This window comes from Microtus pennsylvanicus, chromosome 14 (assembly GCF_037038515.1).
Source record: "Microtus pennsylvanicus isolate mMicPen1 chromosome 14, mMicPen1.hap1, whole genome shotgun sequence".
In the NCBI taxonomy this organism is placed as follows: domain Eukaryota; kingdom Metazoa; phylum Chordata; class Mammalia; order Rodentia; family Cricetidae; genus Microtus; species Microtus pennsylvanicus.
This window is the reverse complement of record NC_134592.1, coordinates 43,991,149-44,015,116: the sequence shown is the minus strand read 5'-3', so window position 1 is coordinate 44,015,116 and position 23,968 is coordinate 43,991,149. Positions and strand designations below refer to the sequence as shown.

Genomic DNA, 23,968 nt, shown 5'->3' with positions numbered 1-23,968 from the left:
AGAAAAGGGCTGACGCATGGTTCCAGCCAGAGGGACAACTTTTCTCTCAACAGATTTCACAGTTCATCTATCTTGGCAGACCACAGCGCAGGAGAGGTTAAAGATGAAACCACGATGGCAAGCGATCACATCTCGGCCAGGGCTACTTAGTTATGCATCCATACCACTTGCTCCTATTTAAACCCAAATGTCATGTCAGGACTCTGAAGATGAACTGGGGAGGGTCGCTGTGCCTTTTTGTTCCTCTTTCTAAAGTCACATTTGAATATATCTTCTACTCCGGCTTTGAAGTACTTTTGTCTGTGTAACTGTGCTCCTGAGGACAGGTGCGTAAGCCTTGGGACTCTTAGCGACCAGGCTCTGACCTTTACGCTTCCAGTAACAATTCCAGTTACAGTATTACCAGCTTCTCCAAGGAACCGGCTCTCTGGCTTCTGCGCACGCGCACGCCTCCTGCTCGCCTTCTTTACCTACAATCCTCTACGAAGCGCTCGGGACGAGCCTCAAAGCGAAAAGGCCATTGGTGGAGAGCGCAGCCAATGGGCGAGCCTGTTACTGGCCTGCGCAGGGAGCCCCGTCGGAGCCGCACTCCAGGCTTGGGATCGCTGCGCGGCCTGCGGGGTCGGCACCATGAGCTCCATTGGTACCGGGGTGAGTCTCTCGGCGCCGCCTTCCCGGGCCGGCGTTGAAGGGAGTGCGGGGCGGCGGCTCGCTGCATCCCGGGCGCTTCCCGAGTCCTGGGGACCCGCGGTTTTGTCGCGTCCCCGGCCCTTCGTCTCGGTAACCCCGGCTCCTGTGCGGTGTTTCGGGCCCGGTGTGGCTGCCTCCGCGCAGCCTCCACGGGGGTTGCTGAGTCACTTTCTTCCGCTGCTGGAGGAAACCGAAAGTGCACACTCGAGCGGTCGGCCCTAGGGCCCTAGTGCGAGCGTTCGGGCCCGGGGTCGACCCTCCAGAGCTCCCCTGCGAGCCCCTGCTGCAGGCAATGTCCCGGGTGGAGCCTCGAGCGCGCCGTGGGGCTCGCCCGTGCCGGTGCCGCGGTGCTGCTGACTCACGGGCCTCCGCTAGCTTCCCGTCCTAGCACAGACAGTCCCTGGAAACCTGTCGTGACAACCTCGAAGAAGGCTCGAGCTCATGAGTTCTTCGCCTTTCTCCTCTGTTCTGCTTTTTTAGAACAAAGTATTATAGGGTTATCTAGGGACATCAGTGCCTCAGATTTTTGTAAAAGGCATTGAGGATTTGCAGGTTGGGCTTCTTAATTTATTGGGGCTAAATACACCCCGTGTGCAAGGCATCTTAACTTTGGCTCCATATATAAATTACTTAATGAATATCTATTGATTATAGAGGTCATGAATAAAAGATTTCTTGGTTATCCTTGTTTCCTCCAAGATTTTGAAGCTCGCCTGGTGTGGTGCACAGCTTTAATCCCAGCGCTTGGGAGGCAGAGTCAGGAGGATCTCTGAGTGTTGGGTCAGCCTGGTCTACATAATGAGTTCCCGGACAGCAGGACAATGTCAAGAGACCCAGTCTCAAAACAAACAAACAAAAACAAAGAAAAAAAACCCACAGATTTTGATGCTCAGAATTAAATCACTTACTGGTGTTTGGAATGATTTCATTGTTAGGAGGTAACTGGTCATGCATTACTTTTTTTGGAATTAGTGCTCAGTAATATATCTCACAGCAGATTCGCTTTGCAGTCGTGTTATTTTTCCATCAGTAGTCAACCGATATAACAATGGGAGTATTTTAGTATGAAACTTATAACCCTGAGCCTTAGGAAGTTTCACCGTTGAAGGCTTGTTTCCTGGCGTCACGTCTTCCAAGGGTTGTAAATACCATATTTGTTGATCATTTCTCTCCATTTTATTTTATTTTTTAAAATCCCTATTGCTGGAAGGCCAACCCAGGGCTTCAAGAAGCAAGCCACTGAGTTCCAAATCCTAACCATATGCCGGGCGATGGTGGCGCACGCCTTTAATCCCAGCACTCAGGAGGCAGAGGCAGGCAGATCTCTGTGAGACCAGCCTGGTCTACAGAGCTAGTTCCAGGACAGGCTCCAAAGCCACAGAGAAACCCCGTCTCAAAAAACCAAAAAAATTAAAACTAAAAATAAAATTAAATTAAAAATTTTTGTGGGAGGGGTTTGAGACAGAACCGCACTATGAAGCCTGGGCCAACCTAGAGCTAGGCATCCTCCTGTGTCAGTCTCAGGCGCTCATCGTCCATCCTCATTTAGACATGAAGCAGGAAATGGTTTTTAAGGTAGAATTGTGAATTCTCTAGTTGGACAGTTAGTCTCCTGTAGTCTTCAGCTCAGAGACTGGTCCAATTCTCAGGATCATATGAAAAACAAAATTTGGCATTTGTCTTTAATTGCTTTTTTATTTTACACTGAACATTATTGTTAAGTTCCCCGTGTGTATGTGTGTGTGTGTTCCCATCTGTGTATTTACACGCCTAGGGATTGAACCCAGACTTAGTGCATGCTATATGAGTTCCATCCAGAGCTCCACAAATATTTTTGTTTTTATGTTTGCGTCCTCAAAAGGTTTCCTCCTTTCTGGTGTAGTTAAAGCCACTATTGTTTGGAATATCTGAGCTCCATACTACACTTTGTTGCCTTGCCTCTAAATTTGTTTCAACACCAAACCAGAGTGATTTCTTTTGAATTTAGTTTTATGTGTATGTGTGTTGCACCACATGTGTGCCTGTTGTCTGTCTGACACCAGAAGAGGGTGTCAGGTCCTGTGGAACTGAAGCTACAGACGGTTGTGAGCCAGTGTGTGGGTGCTGAGAATTGAACCCAAGTCCTTTGGGAGAGCAGCAGGTGTTCTTAACTGCTGAGTGTCTCTCCAGCCAGGGAGAGAAATGCTTAGAATTTTGGCCTGTGAAATGCATCATTGGTAAAGGTATTTGACACCTGAGTTCAATTCCTAAAATGCTGTGTTCAATTCTCAGGTTCCACCGGCCGGTGGTGGCGCACGCCTTTAATCCCAGCACTCGGGAGGCAGAGGCAGGCGGATCTCTGTGAGTTCGAGACCAGCCTGGTCTACAAGAGCTAGTTCCAGGACAGGCTCCAAAACCACAGAGAAACCCTGTCTCGAAAAACCACAAAAAAAAAAATCAATTCTCAGGTTCCACATGGTAGGAAGAGAAAACTGACTCTGGGATGTTGTCCCCTGACCTCTTGATGTGCACCATGGCACGTATACTACAGATGAATGTAAAACAAACAACATTTGTTATTGAATAGGTCATTCCACCTCCTCAGGTCAGCACCTCCTTGCATCAAGAGTAAAATGTACACTGCCTCGCCTAACTGCTTGGCTCTCCAGTGTGTTTTGTATCTTCTTACCATTGCTTGTTCCTCCCCCACTTACAAGACACCTAGTCCTTGGCTTGGACTAGGCTCATCCCTCCCTTAAGGCGTGAATTTCGCACGCCATCGTAGAGGTCTGACTGTCCTAGCAAGGCTTTCTTTGAAGAGGCAGTTTGTGGTAATTCCTAATGTCCCTTCCATTTTATTTTCATCTTTCTTTTTGACTTTGGTCAAACTTATAATGCATTGATCCATCTAGATTGTGATTCCTCTGATTTGAATGTAAAAGGACTTTATGGGTTATGGTCATATATTCCCATGTCGTGACTAAATGCAGTAGATGCTCATTAAATGTTGATGAATGCTAAATGATTTTTTTAACCAGGGTCTTTCCTTGGCTCCTGGCTCAGGTACATTGTAAATAATCTGACTTCAATGTTGTTTCTACTTTTTTTGCTTTTGTTTTTTTTTTGAGACAGGGTCTCTAAGAGCCCTGACTGTACTGCTTCTGTCTCCTGAGTGCTGTGATTAAAGGCATGAGCCACCACATCCAGCAGTAATACTTAATAAAGAATCTTGTGTGAGAAAGTTCTGACCTTCTTAAAATCTGCATCCATTATTTAAGCTTTTTTTAAAGGTATTTTATGGGTATGAGTGTTTTGTTTGCATGTATATATGTGTACATGCCCAATGGAGGTTAGAAGAGGGCTTTGGATCCCAACCCATGTCCTCTGCAACAGTAACAGGTGCACCTAACAGCTCAGCCATCTCTCTTGTTCCTTGGACCCATCCTTTTCAGTAGGAGAAATCTAAGGTTAGTAGTTTCCCTGAGCAACAGCTGAACATACGTCTTTCTTTTCAAAACAGGATATGACACAGTCCTGGTGTTTGGGCTATTTAGAAAGAAAAGTTGTATGACTTTGTTGGCAAGGATATGTCCTGTACACTTACTGTTGCTCTCTTTGTTGTTAGTATGACCTGTCAGCTTCTACGTTCTCTCCCGATGGAAGAGTCTTTCAAGTTGAGTATGCTATGAAGGCTGTGGAAAACAGTAGGTAAGAAGCATCGCCTTACTGAAGTCAGTGTTTTAGCCAGGAATTATCTTTTATCTTGTATGTTTTGGTAATTAGACTTTGTATATTGCTTTAGCATGGACAGATATCATACTCTGAAGTAATCTCTACTTTTGTTTATTTTATTTTAATTTATTTATTTTTGTTTTTAGGAACAGGGTTTCTCTGTGTAACAGCCCTAGCTGTCCTGGAATTCACTGGTAGACCAGGTTGGCCTCAAACTCACAGAGATCTGACTGCCTCCACCTCCCGAGTGCTAGAGATGAAAGGCATGCGCCACCATGTCTGTCATAATCTCAATTTATCAGTCCTCTCCAGAGTTCTTTCTTGTAATAGATCCTCTACCTTTACTTGGGTTCCAGGGTTCAAACAGGTGGTTTGTGTGGTACATTTTTATCCACTGAGCCATCTTGTTAGCTTTTTCATTTTAGTTTTTGAATTTTTTTTAAACTTTTTTTATTCCATGTACATGTATATCTGCATGTATGTCTGTGTTGAGGGACTTGGAATCCCCTATAACTGGAGTTATAGGCAGTTGTGAGCCGCCATGTGAGTACTGGGAATTGAAACTTGGTTTTCTGGAAGAGAAGCCATGTTCTAACTGCAGAACCAGCTCTCCAGCCCCTATATTTTTAAAAATCAGTCTCACTGTGTAGTGCTGACTTGTCTGGAACTCTGTAGGTCAGGGAAACATAAGGAGTTTCATCTGCCTCTGCCTTCCAACTACTGGGTTTTAAGGTGTATGCTGTCATGCCTGGCAAGGTTTTTATTTTTCCCCCCTGAGATAGGGCTTCTCTGTAGCTTTGGAGTCCTGGAACTAGCTCTTGTAGACCAGACTGGCCTCAAACTCACAGAGATCCAGCTGCCTCTGCCTCCTGAGTGCTGAGATTAAAGGTGTCCACCACCAATGCCCAGCTGAGATCTTTTGTTTGTTTTTTTAGTGCACAGATACTAACAAATGTGCACATACATTGTAAATCAAAATCTTTTAAAGAAATGTTTAGGAGGGGCTGGAGAGATAGCTCAGTGGTTAAGAGCACTGGCTGCTCTTCCAGAGGTCTTGAGTTCAATTCCCAGCAACCACATGGTGGCTCACAGCCATCTGTAATGAGATCTGGTGCCCTCTTCTGGCATGCTGGCACACATGGAGGCAGAATGTTGTATACATAATAAATAAATAAAATCTTAAAAAAAAGAGAAATGGGGGCTGGAGAGATGGCTCAGTGGTTAAGAGCATCGCCTGTTCTTCCAAAGGTTCTGAGTTCAATTCCCAGCAACCACATGGTGGCTCACAACCATCTGTAATGAGGTCTGGTGCCCTCTTCTGGCCTGGAGACATACACGCAAACAGAATATTGTATACATAATAAATAAATATTTTTTTTTTAAAAAAAAGAGAAATGTTTAGGAAAAAGAAGCTTGAGTGTATAGTTCAGTTGGTAAGTGCTGTGCAGTATGCATGAAGCCCCAGATTTGACCTCCAGCACCCCATAAACAGGTGTGGTGTTTAAACAAGTAGGAAACATTAAAGCTAATAGTTTTAAGATTGTATTCTGTATCGAAGGATGATTTAGTTTTTCTTGTGTTGGGGTGTATAATAGGAAAGTACTTTTCTACTATGAGTACCTGTTAAGTTTAGGAAATACCAAAATAACTAATTAGAAGCATACAAGTAGGTGCCTAAAACAACTACACTAGAAATACATATGCTGTGATTATAACTGGTTTATGAAGTATAGTCTTAGGGGGCTGGAGAGATGGCTCAGCAGTTAAGACTGTGCTGTTCTTGCAGAGGACCTGAGTTTGGTTCCCAGCACCTATAACTCCAGCTCATTGGGATCTGACACCTCTGGTCTGCACAGGCTCCTGTATGTGTGCATGCACATGTGTGTCTTCCCCCCCCCCCCCCCACGCATAAGCATAATTTAAAAAAATAATAAAGATAGTATGCTCTTAGATGGTTATATGAAAAGACAAGATGATACTTTTACTCTCTTTCTAGTCTCCTTACAGAGCCTAGCTGTAAAAGTCTTATAAAGACTAAATTGTTAGGCCTCAGACTTACAAAGATATTCACTTGCCTCTCCCGAGTGTTTTTAGAGAAGTGCATCCCCATACCCAACCAAAAAACTGCTTTTGGATTTGGTTTTCTTTTTTCTTTCCTTTTTTTCCTTCTTCTTTTTTTTTTCTTTTTGTGAGAGAAGTTTTTTTGGACTGGCCTCAAACAGAGATCTGCCTGTCTCTGCCTCCTGAGTGCTGGGATTAAAGGCGTGTGCCACCACCGCCCTGCCAGAAAAGCTTTACTTGGTCATCATGCTTATCCACTCAGTCGTCTCAACAGCCCCATGAATTTTTATACCTTTATTTTACTGTACATATGCAATATATAGCCAAAACTGACATAGGATTTGCTATGTTGCCTAGGTTTTAAAATTGTCTTCTTACCGGGTGATGGTGGCACATATCTTTAATCCCAGCACTTGGGAGGCAGAGTCAAGTGAATTTATGAGTTCGAGGCCAGCCTATTCTACAGAGTTAGTTCCAGGACAGGCTCCAAGGCTACACAGAGAAACCCTGTCTCAACAAACCAAAAAAAAAAAAAAAACCCACTTTGAGTGACTGTTCCTAGTTAGACACTTAGGCAGACTGGAACTGGCAGAAGCCCAAACATGAGTTTGACCATTAATACATTATTTGGTGATTATGGATGTGTGCGTGTGTGTATTGCCTAAGCTTTTTTATTTGTAAAATAGGGCTAATAATACTGTTTTTCAAAGTTCTTGAATAAATTAGCCAGTATCTGGGGCCTACTCGTTGAAAATGAAGAGTACTACCTAGCATGTGTGGGTCTTGGATTCCACCCTCGGCACCACACAAGGAAAAAAAGTACTAATTGATAGGAGAACTTACTGATTTTTAACAACAAATACCTAATGATAAACTACTGACCTAGTTCCTATTTAATATTTGTTAAAATGGATTATAGTTGTAAATACAGTTAGCAAATTTTACACGTGAGTTCCGCACATTCAGGTTCAACCAGCTGAAGTTGAAAAATACTCAGGAGATCAGGGGGGTAGTGGTGCACAACTTTAGTCCAAGCACTCAGGAAGCAGAGGCAGGTGGATCTTTGAGTTCCAGGCTAGTCTGTTCTACACAGGGAGTTCCAGGACAACCAGGGCTGTACATAGAGAAAACTTGTCTTGAAAACAACCGCCCCCCAAAAAAAAAAAAAAACAAAACTTAGAAAGGGCCCAGTGTGTATCTTGCTGTTAACGTGGTTGTCTAGCATGCACAAGACCTTGGATTTGATTCTCAGCATCACACACAGAACAGAGACAAGCAGGACAGTCCTCCAGGGCTGGATTAGCCTTAGTGGTACATGCTTAGTGTGTGTGAGGCAGAGTGTAGATCCTAGCACTCAAATACAAAATTGTAAGTTTGTAAAATTAATAATACAGTTACATATTTGCATTAATAACAGTGTGAATGAAGTGAAAAACTGGACCAGGGATGTAGCAGAGTGGTGAAGCGCCTGCCTAGCATATGCAAAGCCTGGTTGAATTTCTTGTACTCCTCCCCACCAGTAAATAGAGGGAAATAAAACAGTAACGATTTTTTTTTTTGAAGTGGCACAAACCTTTAATCCCAGCACTTGTGAGGCAGGCATCGCTGTAAATTCAAGGTCAGCCTGGTCTACACATGAAGTGCAAACACAAAAGCCTAGTATGGCGAGATTAGTAATGATTTTTATAAGAGATTTATTATGTATAGTGTTCTGCCTGCATGACAGAAGAGGACACCAAATCTCATTACAGATGGTTGTGAGTCACCATGTGGTTGCTGAGAATTGAACTCAGGAACTCTGGAAGAGCAGCCAGTGAGTGCTCTTAACCTCTGAGCCATCTCTCCAGTCCCAAGTAACATTTTAATCTTGAAATATCATACAGTTCATCCATATTTTACTTGAGATTACGATTTGAGTTTTGCCAGGCAGGGTTGGTGCACACCTTTAATCCCAGCACGGGGAGGCAGAGGCAGGTGAATCTTCATGAGTTCGAGGCCATCCTGATCTACATGTAGTGACTTCCAGGACAGCCAGGACTACATAAAGAAACCTTTTCTCAAAATACCAAAAAGAAGATTCAAGTTGTAACAGGACATACATTTTATTAGTTTACATGTTTACTAGAAGCAGTATATACTTACTGCAGAGAAATTGGAAGAAACAGATGAAAAGAAAAACAGATTATTCATTGTTTTTAGTTTCCATGTAGAGTATCTTTTGTGTATGTTATGCACCCCCCCCCCTCTTTCTTTCTTTCTCACTGGGCCTTTAATTCCAGCAGCTGAGAGACAGAGAAGGTTATTGTGAGTTCTAGGCCAGCCAAAGGACTGTCTTTTTCTTGTTGTTTGAGACATGGTTCCACCATACCTGGTGTCTAGATTTTTTTTTTTAAAGATTTATTTATTATGTATACAACATTCTGCCTCTATGTATGCCTGCACGCCAGATGAGGGCGCCAGATCTCAGTACAAATGGTCGTGAGCCACCATGTGGTTGCTGGGAATTGAACTCAGGACCTCTGGAAGAGCAGCCAGTGCTCTTAACCTCTGAGCCATCTCTCCAGCCCATGGTGTCTAGTTTTTGATGGGTTTTGTTTTTTTCCCCCCTTTTTCGAGATAGGTTTCTCTGTGTAACAGTCAAGGTTGTCCTGGAATTCATTCTGTAGACCAGACTGGCCTTGAACTCATAAAGATCCACCTGCCTTTGCCTCCCAAGTGCTGGGATTAAAGGTGAATGCCACCACTGCCTGGTGCTAGTTATTAAATCTTTTAAAGTGGGCCAATGAAATGACTCTATCTGTGAATAAAGGCCCCTGCCACCAGCCCTGAATTTTATCCCTGAGAGCGACAGTGGTGGAATTAAAGAAGTACTCCCTTGGTTTCTGACCTGAGAGCACACACATGCACACACACAGAAAATAAATGAATTTAATAAACTGCTGTTAAAGTAAACAAAAAATACGTTTAAAAGTATTGCCTGTGTTTTATACATTGCATTTTATTTGTGTATTGTTAGGATAGGGTCCCTTGTCTCTTAGGCTGTCCTTCAACTCACTGTTCAAGAGAATGACTTGAACTTCTGACCCTCTGTCTACTGTGCTTGGGTGTGTAGGTGTCCACCATTGCGCTTGGCTGGGGATTGAACCAAGGTTTCATTCCTGCTAGGTAAACTCTCTACCAATTAAGGTGTCATCCCCAACTTAGAGACAAAGTCTCATGTAGTCTAGGTTGGCCTCTAACTCTCTAGGTACTCATATATATATATATATATGAACTTACTATAAATAAAAACATTACAACCTTGATCTTTTGATCCTCTTGCCTCTACTTCCCAAGTACTGGGATTACCAGTATGCATACACCTTTTGTTTGTTTGAAATATGACGCTGGGGATTGAACCTAGGGCTTTCATATGCTAGGCCGTTGCTCTGTCATCTGAACTGTGTCCAACCCTTTGATTTTGTTCTTATTTATTTATTTTATATATAAGTTCAGTTTCTTCTATTCAGCTAAGAAAAAATTTCTTTTTTCAGTACAGCTATTGGGATCAGATGTAAAGATGGTGTTGTGTTCGGGGTAGAAAAATTAGTCCTTTCTAAACTTTATGAAGAAGGCTCCAATAAACGACTTTTTAATGTTGATCGACATGTTGGAATGGTAAGATCACACTTTAAAATGTTCATCCTGGTTTTCTGGTTTCTTTTGATAGAACCAAAATACATTACAGTCTGTTTTTAAGTATTTATTCATTTCTTTAATATCAAAACAGTAATATATATGATTGAGCAGCCACAACAGTGAATTTTATTATTGGGCTTTGATCATTCAATGTCTAAAAAAACAAAAAACAATTTCATAACCTTACTGGTGATAAGAAAACTCAAGTTGCCTTAAGGATGAGCGAATGATTTGGAGTATACAGAAGTGAGATCACCATTTTATGTTAAACATAGACCAGGTGTATAAATATTGGAGAAGAATGTTAAACTTTTTGTATCCATCATGGGGATCATCACTAAATGTTATGAGAATACTTTATAGGAAGGTCTAGGACTAGGAAATGATGTAAAGTGAAAGGAACCAATAGCTCCTTGGACATCTCCAAGTTTATGCAGCTTGATAGCTAAACTGTCTGAAAGTAAGCCAAGCCATAAATACACTACAGATATGTACTGAAGTCATATGTAGATATCTGGCTTCATTCCATAAGAACTTTCATAAATATAATCATAAAGAGCTAGTCTTTTTTTTTTTTTTTTAAGACAGGGTTTCTCTGTAGCTTTGGAGCCTTGAACTCACAGAGATCCACCTGTCTCTACCTCCTGGGTGCTGGGATTAAAGACGTGCTCCACTACTGTCCTGCTTAACGAACTCATCTTAATTTTGCTACCTGAATGGGAAGAAACAACCTGTGCTAAGTGTTGCGATATGGGCTCATCACATAATTCATATTATTTCATCCTGACCATCCCACCCTTACAGATGAGCTGACAGATCCTCAGCTACTCAAGAAAGAATAGGATTCAAACTTGAGTTTTATTGTTATTTCAGAGCCTGCTACATAGTAACATTCAGTAGCAGCTTTGCTTCTAAAAGGGAGGTCATACTACACCTGAAAAAGAGTTGATAGTAGGGAGTAGGCTTAAGCCTTTTCTTTATTCTTAAGGAGTTTTCCACGGTTTTTTCTCCTGGACAGATTCATTATTGCTAGTGTTTGTGATGTTCTGACGAAACCTGTCGATTAGAAGAAAGCTGGTAGAGGGTGGTTCTGCAGTCCTCTGAGTAGGCCCTTTACTGCTGGAAAACTGTTATCCTAAAATTTTTAGTTTGTCCTATTTGTTATACACAGACATTAAACTGATGGCATTCTTCATCCTTAGAAATTTGATTTGGCCTGGTAGTCAGACCTGTAATTCCAGTTACTAAAGAGGTTGAGGCAGGAGGATCCCAAGTTCAAGGCCGGCTTAAGCTACCCAGAAATTAGTAAACTGCTAGGTACTAAAAGAGGTAGAGAAGGTTAAGGCTTAATTTCTTCTTTCTGAAATTGTCATCTCCAAAGTGGCAAGACAATTCTTAGACCTCACAAAAAATTTTCACCAGTGTAAAAAGAGGCTTTTGTTTTGTTTTGTTTGAGCAAGCTTATTTGAATAAGATACTCTGGTGTGAATCTTTTCTTCAAACTTTAAATTTTCTGCACTGATGCTTAGGTATTTACTTCAGTACCTTAGCATGTCTTAGTGCATTGGCAGGAACTGTAGTGTGTTTCTTGTTTATTTGTTTGGTTTTGGGTATTTATTTCTTCATTTGGTTTTTAAGTCAGGGTTTGTTTGTGTAGTCTTGGCCAACTTGGAACTTGATCTGTAGACTAGGCCGGCCTTAAATTAGAGATTCATTTGTATCTAGATAATAGTATGTTGTGTTTTAGTTTCTCCTTGCAGTTTGTTAGCCAGTTGGCTGCAAAAATTTGGTTATTAGCCCATGGAGGTTTTAGTAACTTTTTGAATGTACAGCTTTAAGCTAAAAATCAACCTTGACCAAGATCAATGTGTTTTTCTTTTCTGTTTTTTTAAACATTATTTATTGTTAACTTAGGTGCCTTGGTTTGAAGGTATCAGATCTGGAGTTACAGACAGTTGTGAGCTGCCACATGGGTGCTAGGAATTAAACCTGGGTCCTCTGGAAGAACAGCCAGTGAATGCTCTTAACCACTGAGCCATCTCTCCAGCCCCAGTGTTTTGTTTTTATTCCTTACAGTAAGGTAGTAATTGGGAAGTGAACTCTGATAGAAATGTCACTTCTGAATATTGGCAGTTGAGCCGTGATTTAGCTATAGTCTTACACTAAAGCATCAGATGCCTTTTAAAGACTTTCAAGGAAAGGTAGTATCTAATTGGTATTTATAATAAATGATTTGCCTTTGGTTTGCTACTGAAATGTCTATTAAATTGGTACTTTATCCCCCAGGCAGTCGCAGGTCTGCTGGCAGATGCTCGTTCCTTAGCAGACATAGCAAGAGAAGAGGCATCCAACTTTAGATCTAACTTTGGCTATAACATTCCTCTCAAAGTAAGTTGATAATATGTTGAGGAACCTTTTGAATACTAATGAAAATATATTAATAAGATCTTTTCCCCCCATAATTACAGCATCTTGCAGACAGAGTGGCCATGTACGTACACGCTTATACACTCTACAGTGCTGTTAGACCTTTTGGCTGCAGGTATGAAATTTTGTGAGACCTTTGATCGTATTTATACAGTAGTTTTTTTTCCCCACGAATTAGCTTTTTATTAATATCTGTTCCACCAGTGTGCTTGGGTTACAGACATGCACCACCATGTTCTTTTCTGTAGATGCTGGGGATCCAAACTCAGGGCATCATGCTTATGCAACAAAGCCTTAGACACCTCCCCAGTGCCCCAGATTAGCCTCTTAGACACTCTGAAACATAAATTCTCACCAGGAGTGGTAGGCAACTATTAAAATTTATTTATAAGCTGGATGTGATTGTAGGCTTTAGGCTGAGGCAAGAGGATTGCCTCAAGGTCAGTGTCATTTAAGGTTACATAGTAGTCAAAGCTTGCTATCTAGAGAACCTGTCTCCAAAAAATCCTAAAAAGTGTTAGAATAGTGAAAGGAATCATAGTCCTAAAGTGATGAGAAAACTTGTAATTATGATTTTAATCTAATTATAATATATTCTCTGCAGTTAAGTCCCTGATACTTAGTACTATCTTGACATGAAGTATAACTGTTTAAACACTTAAATAAAATGGTTCTTAATGGAGGTGGTATGTCTTTTAAGCAGTCAGCAATGATTCTGTACAAAATTACATTTCGTAATTTAGGATAGCTACAGTTTTTGTTAAGATGAAGTGTTCGCTGTAGAAAAAGGGATTTCAGTTGTAGCAAGAAATAGAATAGGTGTTAACATTGTATTAAGGATTCTAGGGAGAACTGTTATGACTATATTTGAAGTGAAGACATTTAATTTATTGGTTTGACATGTAACTCAAGAGTGCTTGTGTATCACAAGTAAAGTCTTATGTCTATTTTCTAACAACTCCTAAGATAGTCATGGTAGTGAAGTCTGTAATCTTGGTACAGATTGGAGGCAAGAGGGGAAGGTCAGATGTTATTGTTAGCTACATTGTAAAGACCAACCTGAGATATAAGTAAAGAAAACAAAACCTAGTTGGCTATGCTTTATCACAGTCAAGTGTGTGTGTGTGTGATGTATGTAATCCTGCCTTTAAGTTGCTTGTCACCCATATTTCAGTGACAGATCTATTGAAAACCTGAGTTTTATTCATTAGCAATGTTAGACCCAAGTATAGCATTTGTTATGGGTTTCATTTAAATTACTTATGAAACCTCTTTTGTCTTTATAGAATGCCTTTCACTATAACTGAGTTCCATGTTCATCAGCTCCTTTCTAGGAATAGTGGTTTCTTGAGCATATACCATGAGTCAGTCATTAGTGTGGGATACATATGTCGCACTGATGAAACAGCACTAGAGATGAAATGGCAGGATCTGGATATTGGTACTGAATATAGTGGGGCAGCAGTTAAGGAGTGATCTGTTACCAGAGAGGTGACGAGAACGTGTATGAAATATTGGGGGAATGGCTGAAGCCCATCTTATGTGCTGGTGGGAAACGTGGTATTTAGGGAAGTGCAGAGGTGGTAAAAAGGTGTGTGGAAGTAACACTACGGATGTGCAGAGTGTGCAGCAACTCCAAAATAAAGGAGATGACCTGTCAAAGGGTTTTTAAATGATGATCAGATTTATATTCTGAAAGAGGAATTGCGTCAGTTTGGGTGAGGAAAAGCTGGGCACAGATTGGGATGGTTGGCTCTTAGGATGTTACATGTGACGTGATAGGCTAACTAACATGAGGCTGATTTCTCCAAAGGAAAAACAGTTTCAGAAAATTGGTAATTCATGATCATTTACCAACCTAATTTTCATTTGTTGAGCATAGAAAAATACTGAGCTATTTCTGACCATTGCAGAAAAATGACCAGAGGAATACTGGGGGATAAATAAAAGGTGCCTTTTACTACAAATTGTTCCCGTAGCCTTTTAGTGTGCAGCGATTTTGCTCATTGGGCCCTTTAGATACTTTCTCATTTCCTGTTCTTAGTCCTTTTGCTACATTGACATTGCAGAATAAAAAACTACGTAAGAAAGGTGGCTAAATAAGTCACATGGATGTTGAATACTGTACTTTTAATACTTGTTTTTAATTAAAGCTGTCTTATCAAAGACAAACTATAAGTTATCTGTTTCTTAACAGTTTATCAGAGAAAATCTAACAGTTTTTACAGTTTCATTATAGTGGCCTTGCATTCAGTGATTGAAAACCATGTTGTAAACTGTTTGTTTTTATGCAGTTTCATGTTAGGGTCTTACAGTGTGAATGACGGTCCACAACTCTATATGATTGATCCATCGGGGGTTTCATATGTGAGTAATCTTTTAAGTATTTAAAATTCTATTGTAGTTAAGTGACATTTCATTATCATTTATCTCATTTGTGTTATATAAAATGTATTAAACTTAGTTAAAGCTGGACATAGTGATGGAAGCCAGTAGTCCCAGCTACTTGGGGAGGTGAGGCAGGATAATTACAAGATGAAGGCCAGCCTGAACTATCCAAAAAGATCTTGACAGCTTCCAAAAGGCAAAAGTAAAAGAAACACCTGCGTGTAGCATAATAGTTGAATGCTTGCCTTTCATGTAAGATCTTGGCTTCAATTCACAGTATTTTTAGAATAAATACCTAAAACTCATTTAAGGAAAGTAGTTTTTTTATATTAATGACCACATTGCTATGTAGTAGAGAAAACTTATTGCTGGTTTTCAGGCTGTTCTTTACAGAACTACCTAGTAAACAGTATTTTGAGTATATATGTGATTGTTTCATCATTGTGCTATGTCTTAACACTGAATATAGGGCCAGATGTACTGCTCAGTGGTAGAGTAGTTGCCTGGCGTTTGCAAGGCTTTGGATTGGAAATCTAGCACAGGGGTGGGGACCAACCTAACTTTTTAAATTAGATTTATTTGTTTTATTTTTGTGTGCTTGGTACCTGCAAAGGTCAGAAGAGGGCATTGAATCCCCCTGGCACTGGAGTTAGGGATGTTTGTAAACAATCATGTGGGTGCTGGAAATTGAACTTGGGTCCTCTGCAAGAGCAGCAAGTGCTCTAAAACACTGAGTCACCTCTCCAGCCCCAACCTAGATCCTTCTAGAATTAGGTTTATATTTCAAGTTCCTTGACATTCATGTAAATATATTCAGCTATTTCTTTAACTTGTTCCTTTTTGAGACAAGGGCCTTACCATATAGTTTTGGCTGGTCTCCAAATCACAGAGATGTATCTGCCTCTGTGACTCAAGTGCTGAAATTAAAGGTGTGCACTATCACAACCAGCAAATAAAAGACAAATAGTAACTATTAATGATATCAAATAATGTATACTAACTGACTTTGTTTTTTCCCTCCTTTTATATAGGGCTATTGGGGCTGTGCCATTGGCAAAGCCAGACAAGCTGCAAAGACAGAAATAGAGAAGCTTCAGGTAAAGTATATTGAATGCTGAGTTGCTCTATAATGAGATTTACAAACCTTTTAGTCTAACAATATCATGGGGTCTGATGTTTAGACATTGTGAAGTGAACAGGTTAAATAAGAAACCTGGTAATGTATTATCTATGACTTATATCATGTATCCTTGCATGATTTTGACTGCTTCCGTTAAGACTCAGGTAGAAAAAAATTAGAAAACTTTTTAGAGATTTACTTTTTGTGTAAGAGGGTTTGCCTGTGCGCATGTCTGTACTGCATGTGTGTCTAGTATCTAAGGAGACCTGAAGAAGGCTTCAGGTTCCCTGGAACTGGAGTTAGTGATGGTTGTAAGCCACCATGTAGATGTTTGGAACGAACCTGGGTTCCTCCTCAAAAGCATCAAGTGCTCTTAACCTTTGAACCATCTTTCCAGCTCCCTAAACAATTTTACATACTGCTACAAAAATTCTTGAAGTCCATTTTTACGTCAACTTTTTAATAAAAGAAGATGTTTTGTTTTTCTTCTTACGCCTTGTCTTTGGACACAACTTTTATCTTAAAAATCTTAGTGTCAAGTCAAGCAGTGGTGGTGCAGCACTCAGGAGGCAGAGGCAAGTGAATCTCTGTTTGAGGAGGTCAGCCTGGTCTACAGACTGAGTTCCAGGACAGCCAGGGCTACACAGAGAAACCCTGTCTTGAAAAACAAAAACAAAAAAACAAAAGATAAAAATAAAACATTGGGATTGGAAAGATGGCTCAGCGATTGTGATTAAAAGAACTGGCTGCTCTCTCAGAGGTTCTGAATTCATTTCCCAACACTCACAAGGTGGTTCACCACCATCCTTAATGAGAGCTGGCTTGCAGGCAAACATGCAGACAGAACACTGTATACATAATAAATCAATAAATCTTAAAAAAAATCTTATTTCTGCTCAAGTGCTTTTCCCTATTTTGCACCTAAAGAAAGATGAAAGTTGAAACTAGGCCTTTACATGTGGCATAGCGGTGCAGCTGTAGCCCTGAGATTCGGAGGCTTGTAGAGAGGAGTGCTGCAAACAGGCCAGCCTGGGCCACGCTGACATCTTACCTCAGAGCAAATCTACCCTTCCTTTGCGAACCATTAACCAGATGTTATTAGTGTAGAGTATTTTCTTTAAAACTTGCTTTTCCAAAATATCCTGGCTATTGTCTGCTTTTGTTTTGTGAAGTTTCAAAATTTTGACTTTTAATTATATGCATAGGAATATTTGTGAATACAGTTGCCTACAGGGGCCGGAAAGTATAACCTCCCCTGGAGCTGGAATTAACACACAATGGTGGTTAGCTGCCTGACATGGATGTTGGTCCTAAATAGAAAACAAACTAAATATTAGCGACTCTCTTTAAAAATAACATAATTAAATCTCCTACATCTTCAACCACTATGAGTATTATAATTTTTCATTTCCTTAGTATCTGAAAAATGAAAGTTGATTTACTTAAACACTTTTTAAAACCTGTAACTATAGTTCAACTCTATACCCTTGCCCCTCAGCCTCCCCAGTGCTGCCATCACAGCTGCATGCTGTCACACTGACAAGTTCTTCTAATGTCTACAGTATTCAGACTCCTCAGCTGCATACCCAACCAGATTTTGAACAAACAATGAATAATTTCTAATTAAACAACTTTTTTTTATTTTGGTTAAGTTAACTGTCACTATGTAGCCCTGATTAGGACATAAGCTTTTGTGTTTTCACTTATTTTTTAAGTTTTAAAGATTTATTTATCTATTATGTGTGGAGTTCTGCATCTGCATGTACAACTTTATGCCAGCAGAGGGCATCAGATCCCACTATAGATGGCTGTGAGCCCTGTGGTGCTGGGAATGGAACTCAGGATCTCTGAAGAGCAGCCAGTGCTCTTAACTTCTGAGCCATCTCTCCGGCCCCCCTCTTTTAAATTACATTATTTAACTTTGTGTGTTCATATGCATTTCTTGTAGATGAAAGAAATGACTTGCCGCGATGTAGTTAAAGAAGTTGCAAAAATGTAAGTTGTTTGAAACTTTTTATCTGCCACCCACAAAAAAAACCTTACTTGACCTAATCTCTGCATACATTAATTCTTAAGAGGCTGTTATGTTTGAAAATGTTCTTTTTATACCTAGTGTATATACTGGGAATTGATAATGGAGCTTTATATATGCTAAGCATGTGCTATACCACAGATAAACCCCTAGCCCGAGTACATCCAAGTTACATCTTTATTTTATGTAGAAACAAGTTTCACAACATAACCATGGGTGCCCTAGAAATCAAAAGAGACTCCACCTGCTCTACCTCTGCTGGTATTAAAGGCACATGCCTTTGTGCCTGGATAGTTACATGTTTAAGGAATGAATGGGTAGAGAAATAAAGCTTGTAACAAGCCAGAGCCCCTGCTGTTCCATCTTGGAGGTGCTCACCTCCAACCCTCCAGTCTCATGGTGTCTGTGGGCATATCTGTGCACAAGCAGTGCAACAGCTGGGCCACTGCAGGCACACAACTTAGGTGTGCCAGTGTCTCCCATGAGGGAACCACCCTGGAGATGTAACACCTCCCTGTTCTGCCCGAGCTATTCATTGTTTAATTTGTTTTTGTTGAGGTTGCATCTTCCAGCTAGCTCCCTCCTCTGGGCTTCTGGGGGTACTCAGGAGTGTTGAGGGTGCTGCAGTCCACAGACCCAATTCTAATTCCCGTACCTTTAATATGTCCCCAGCCTATGTGTCTCTGGGAGGAAGAACCTGCCACCCTGGGCACTTTTTACAGGTTGGGGGTGGGAGGCATTTAGATTGTTGGCCATGTACTGTCTGCTTGCTGGCTCTGAAAGCTGGGCTAAGGACAGAGTCTCAAGGCCTTGATTTATTCTAGCAGGTGTGTTTCTGGAATCAGGGTGGGGCTTGTTTAAGTTCAAAGTTGAAAAAGTATGAAATGGTCCTCTGAAGAGCAGCCAGTGCTCTTAACCACCTGATCATCTCTCCAGCCCCTGCAGTTCATATTTCTAGTAAAGGTGTTTTAATTAATTGTTTTGATATATATATATATTTTTTTTTTTTTTTTGATTTTTCGAGACAGGGTTTCTTCATAGCTTTTGGTTCCTGTCCTGGAACTAGCTCTTGTAGACCAGGCTGGCCTCGAACTCACAGAGATCCGCCTGTCTCTGCCTCCCGAGTGCTAGGATTAAAGGCGTGCGCCACCACTGCCCGGCTGTTTTGATATATTTTTTAAAGTAATAAATTGGATGGAGAAAAACAGCTTGTGACAAATTAAACTTGTGTATTTGTAGTAGGATTCAAAGATAGGAAGAGGACATAGTAGACATTTAAAAATTTCTACTTTTGAATACTTAACAGGAACTAGAAAAATGGCTCAGCAGTTAAGAGAACTTGGTGACCATATATATAAGTCTAGTTAGAAGGGTCTAGGATTGGCCATCTCTGAAATTCACGGTTAACAAAGCATGCGCGCGCTCGCGCGCGCACACACACACACACAGAGGCAAAACATTCATATACATAAATAAATCTACCAAATGTTTTTTATAAAACAGTGTTTAAACACTGTGGGTATATATGTTGCTGGACTTGAACATGGGCCTCACACATACTGAATGTGTTCTGACATTGAGCCACATACTTAGCTTCACTAACTTTCTTTTGTAGATTTATAGTCATCTCTGTGTGTGATTTAAGAAGCTCTTTTTTTTTTGGCGGGGGGTTGGGTTTTTTGAGACAAGGTTTTTCTGTGGCTTTGGAGCCTGTCCTGGAACTAGCTCTTGTTATAAACAATTGAAGGAAACAGGACTTCTATTACGGTATGGAGTGAGTCCAGTGTAACAAATTTTGAAATACTAAGCAATAAAATCAGAACACTGGGCTGTGATAATTCAAAAAGATAATTAATTTGCAGGGTGTGGTGGTACACACCTACTCAGGAGGCAGAGGCAGGCCATCTCTTAGTTTGAGGCCAGCCTGGTCTATGGAGTGAGTTCCAGCATAGCCAGGGGTACACAGGGCTACATACCTTGTCTCAAAAACCTCTTCCCCCCAAAAATTAATTTTAGATCAAAGAATGCAGTCACTTCTATTATAATATCTTGTAGATACCTTTTCGGGTAAACTCTATGAAGAAGTTTACTGTGTTGATTCTTAATTCAATAGTATTTTTTTAGGTTTTGTATTTTATAATAGAAAAAAGGAAAAATATGGGTTCTATGATAATAAAAAAAGATGGTGCTTATACTCTCACAATGGAATTATGTTTCCTGCTATGTCTGTTCTTGCCAAGACTCATCTCTCCCCATTCACCTTATATTGTGAATCAAGCAGTTATTCTGTTTTAACTTTTTATTGATATTTTATGGGTTTTATATCATGCATCCTGATCCCACTCATCTCCCCATTCCTTTGTATCTGTCCTCTGCCCTTGTAACCTCCTCCCCAAAATAAAATTTAAAAGATTAAAAAAAAAATCTTGCCAAGGAAGCTGTAGTGTCACAGTGAGTCACAAAATATATATACCCTTTAGTACATACATCTTTCTTGCAAGTGTTGATTGCAAGTCATTCTTTTTGTTAAGAGCTAGATTACATTAGGAAGTGAGAGTCATTTCCTTGAAATATTGTGAATATGATAGAATCCAGTTTTTTTCACTGAAGCAGTCTTTGAGTTCCTGTTGGAAGTCAGCCCTTTGGCACCTTTCATACTTTTCATACTTTTGTGTGGTTGGTAGGTACTCCTTCCCTCTCAGTATGAAGGTACTCTCTTGAGTATTATATAATATATAGCAAGGCTTTTCCAGAGCCTCCACAAGTGTAAGGACAAGGAAGGCTTTGTTTTGGATACTTTTTATTTTTTTGTGTGTGGGTGGTGGGGAAGCAGCTTAATTCAGGATCTTCCTGCTGTAGCTTCCTGGGACTATAAGCATGAGACATTGCTGTCAGCTGATACTCAATTGATTATACTATTAATGTAACTAGTTATGTGCTTTATTTTTTGTGTTTCTATCATAAGAACTAGTTTTAGTGTAATTTAAGCTATTTAGACAGGGGGTTTAAATTATTGGTCAGATTTTGAATTTGTTTAATAGAAAAAAAATGGGTATCTCGAAAAAGTACCTAGTTCATGATGGCCTTTCCAACTTGAGTCTGTTTTCTTTCTGAGATGTCTTTTTTTATTTGAAGCTTTAAAACACTATCAAAATAAACTGAACTTGATTAACAGAGGTATACAATTACTTCTAGGTATTTGCCATTTTAAGAAAAATCTTATTTTCTGTGTATAAGAGGGTGTTGAATACCATCAGGAGAGTTATAGATGGTTGTAAGCCAGCAACACGATGGTGCTGAGAACCAAACCCAAGTGCTCTTTACCACCAAGCTGTCTTGCCAGCTCCTAATTTCTCCTTTCTAATGTTCAAACTAGACTGTAAAGTGGATCATTTTATAAATAGCAGCAAGCATGAAATGCCCTCCTAGTACTCACTGCTCATAGAACTTGTGTTGTTGATTTCTTCTTTTCTCTTGTAGAATTTATATAGTACACGATGAGGTGAAGGACAAAGCTTTTGAACTGGAGCTCAGCTGGGTTGGTGAATGTAAGTTACATCTGGACATTCATGTGTTGTACAATTCATCTGCACTTTAAGACAAGTTAATGAAATAGTTCTCACTGAAGCATCCGCTGTCAAGATTGCAGCGTTACTGTTATTTTCAAGTCAGCTCAACTTGGGAACATTGAATATTGGGGGAGGAAACAACAAAGCATGAATCCTACCTACGTGTACGTTAGGGGGAGTAAATGGCATTACAAATCACAGTCCTCATTTTTAATTTATGGTTTACTTTACAGTGACGAAAGGAAGACATGAAATTGTTCCAAAAGATATAAGGGAGGAAGCAGAAAAGTATGCCAAGGTAAGCAACAGCATACGCTAACTTAGTTGACCTGTGAACTAAGTATAACAGGTGTTTAGGTTACCTCTAGAGGGTATAGAGTTATCCTAGTTAAAAAAACAATTCTCTGCTTAAAAATTCCAATATTGCCAGTTATGGTGGTGTTCCTACCACTCAGACGCAGAGGCAGAGGCAGGTGGATCTCTGAGTTCAAGGCCAGCCTGGCCTGCAAGTCCAAGTCAGCCAGGGCTACACAGAGAAACAAAAAGAAAATTCTAAGTCCACCCCCGCCCCAGGACATTTAATGCCTTTATATTCAATCATTTAAGGACAATAGACTTACCACTGGGTTATCTTTAAGGTAGTTTTTGTTTTGTTACTATTTTTTGTTTTTCAAGACAGGGTTTTTCTGTATTACAGTCCTGATGTTCTGGAACTCATTTGTGGAGCAGGCTGGCTTCAAAATTACTGAGATCCACCTGCCTTTGCCTCTCAAATGCTGGGATTAAAGGTGTGCACCACCACCACCACCCGGCTAAGGTAGTATTTTGGGGGTATAAATAAGAGTTTGTAGTTACCTGCATTTAAAATGCAGGTTCCATAGGATGTAGCAAGATGAAAAACTTAAAACACACTTTTTTCATTTAACAGGAGTCTTTGAAGGAAGAAGATGAATCAGATGACGACAATATGTAGCATTTTCTTCACCATCTCTTCTCTTTTACATTTCTGTGGCAGTTTGATATGACTAGTACCATAAATCATATATACTCATTGACCAATTTTCATTAAATTTTGTCTTATAAACATTGTCGAGTAATTGAGGATATTTTGCTTAATATTAAAATGTGGATTCTTGTTTGGTTAAAAATTCTTAATGGTGGGGCTGGACAGATCACTCAGAGGTTAAAAACACTCAATTCCCAGCACCCACGTGACAGCTCACTCACACTTGTCTCCGGGGCTTATAATACCATCACACAGACATACATGCGGGCACTACATATAAAAATACATTTGTGTGTGTGTGTGTATATGTGCATGTGTGTATTAACTGTTACTGCTATCTGGGCATGGTGGTACAGTTTTAATCCCAGACTTGGGAGGCAGAGAGGTGGGTCTACAAAGCAAGTTACAGGACAGCCAAGGGTACACTGAGAAACCCTGTCTTAAAGTTTCATTTTGTGTTTTTGCATATGTGTATCTATTGTACCATGTGTGTACCTGGTGCCCCTTGAGGTCAGAAGGGCTTTTGATTTCCTGGCACCGAAGTAATGGATGGCTGTGAACTGAATCAAGTCTTAGTCCTCTTAACCACTGAGCCATCTCTTTAGCCCTCTTTAACTAGAATGATATATTTTACTGTGGTTTTGTATAAATCCAGTAGATGAAAAGTACGTTTATAAGTTTGTAATTAGGGTAAACATTTTTTGCTTTTTCCTTTATGGTGATGAAGAGTGAACCTTTGGATTTGGATTAATACTTTTTTTTTTCCTGTTCCTCGAGACAGGGTTTCTCTGTGTAGTTCTAGCTGTCTTGGAACTAGCTCTTCTAGACCAGGCTGGCCTCGAACTCACAGAGATCCACCTGTCTCTGCCTCCTGAGTGCTGGGATTAAAGGCATGCGCCACCACCTCTGGGCTTGGATTAGCACATTCTATTCAGTCATCCTAATAATTGCTTCACCCAGGATGCAATCTCTCTATAATGTTTTAATAGGATCTGGTTAGACCTCGCATACATTAGCACTGGGACTGATTCCTAGCAGTGCATTGTATATCACATACCAGTATTTGTCAGTATGCTGACATCATAACTTAAGTGGAGTAGAAAAAATTCAGGCCAAAGATACCGGTTTATGCTAACCGGTACAACTCCTGGGCTTTCCAAAGAAACTTCTGTTTACTGAGTTGAGATATGTGTTATTGCTGGACTTGGAACACTTTTTTTTAATTTTATTTATTTATTAAAGATTTCTGTCTCTTCCCCGCCACCGCCTCCCATTTCCCTCCCCCT

General features: G+C 40.3%; 1 protein-coding gene across 1 annotated transcript; it reads left to right on the top strand.

Annotated features, from left to right (window-relative positions):
• The first annotated feature begins 447 nt into the window (after window positions 1-447).
• Psma3 (proteasome 20S subunit alpha 3) lies at window positions 448-22,764 on the top strand. Its single transcript, XM_075947518.1, has 11 exons — window positions 448-651; window positions 4,295-4,377; window positions 9,996-10,119; window positions 12,427-12,528; window positions 12,609-12,682; window positions 14,862-14,934; window positions 15,987-16,052; window positions 18,024-18,070; window positions 21,588-21,655; window positions 21,910-21,974; window positions 22,605-22,764. Exons 1-11 carry the CDS (start codon window positions 631-633, stop codon window positions 22,647-22,649), a joined length of 768 nt encoding a protein of 255 aa, XP_075803633.1. The 5' UTR covers window positions 448-630; the 3' UTR covers window positions 22,650-22,764.
• The last annotated feature ends 1,204 nt before the right edge of the window (window positions 22,765-23,968 follow it).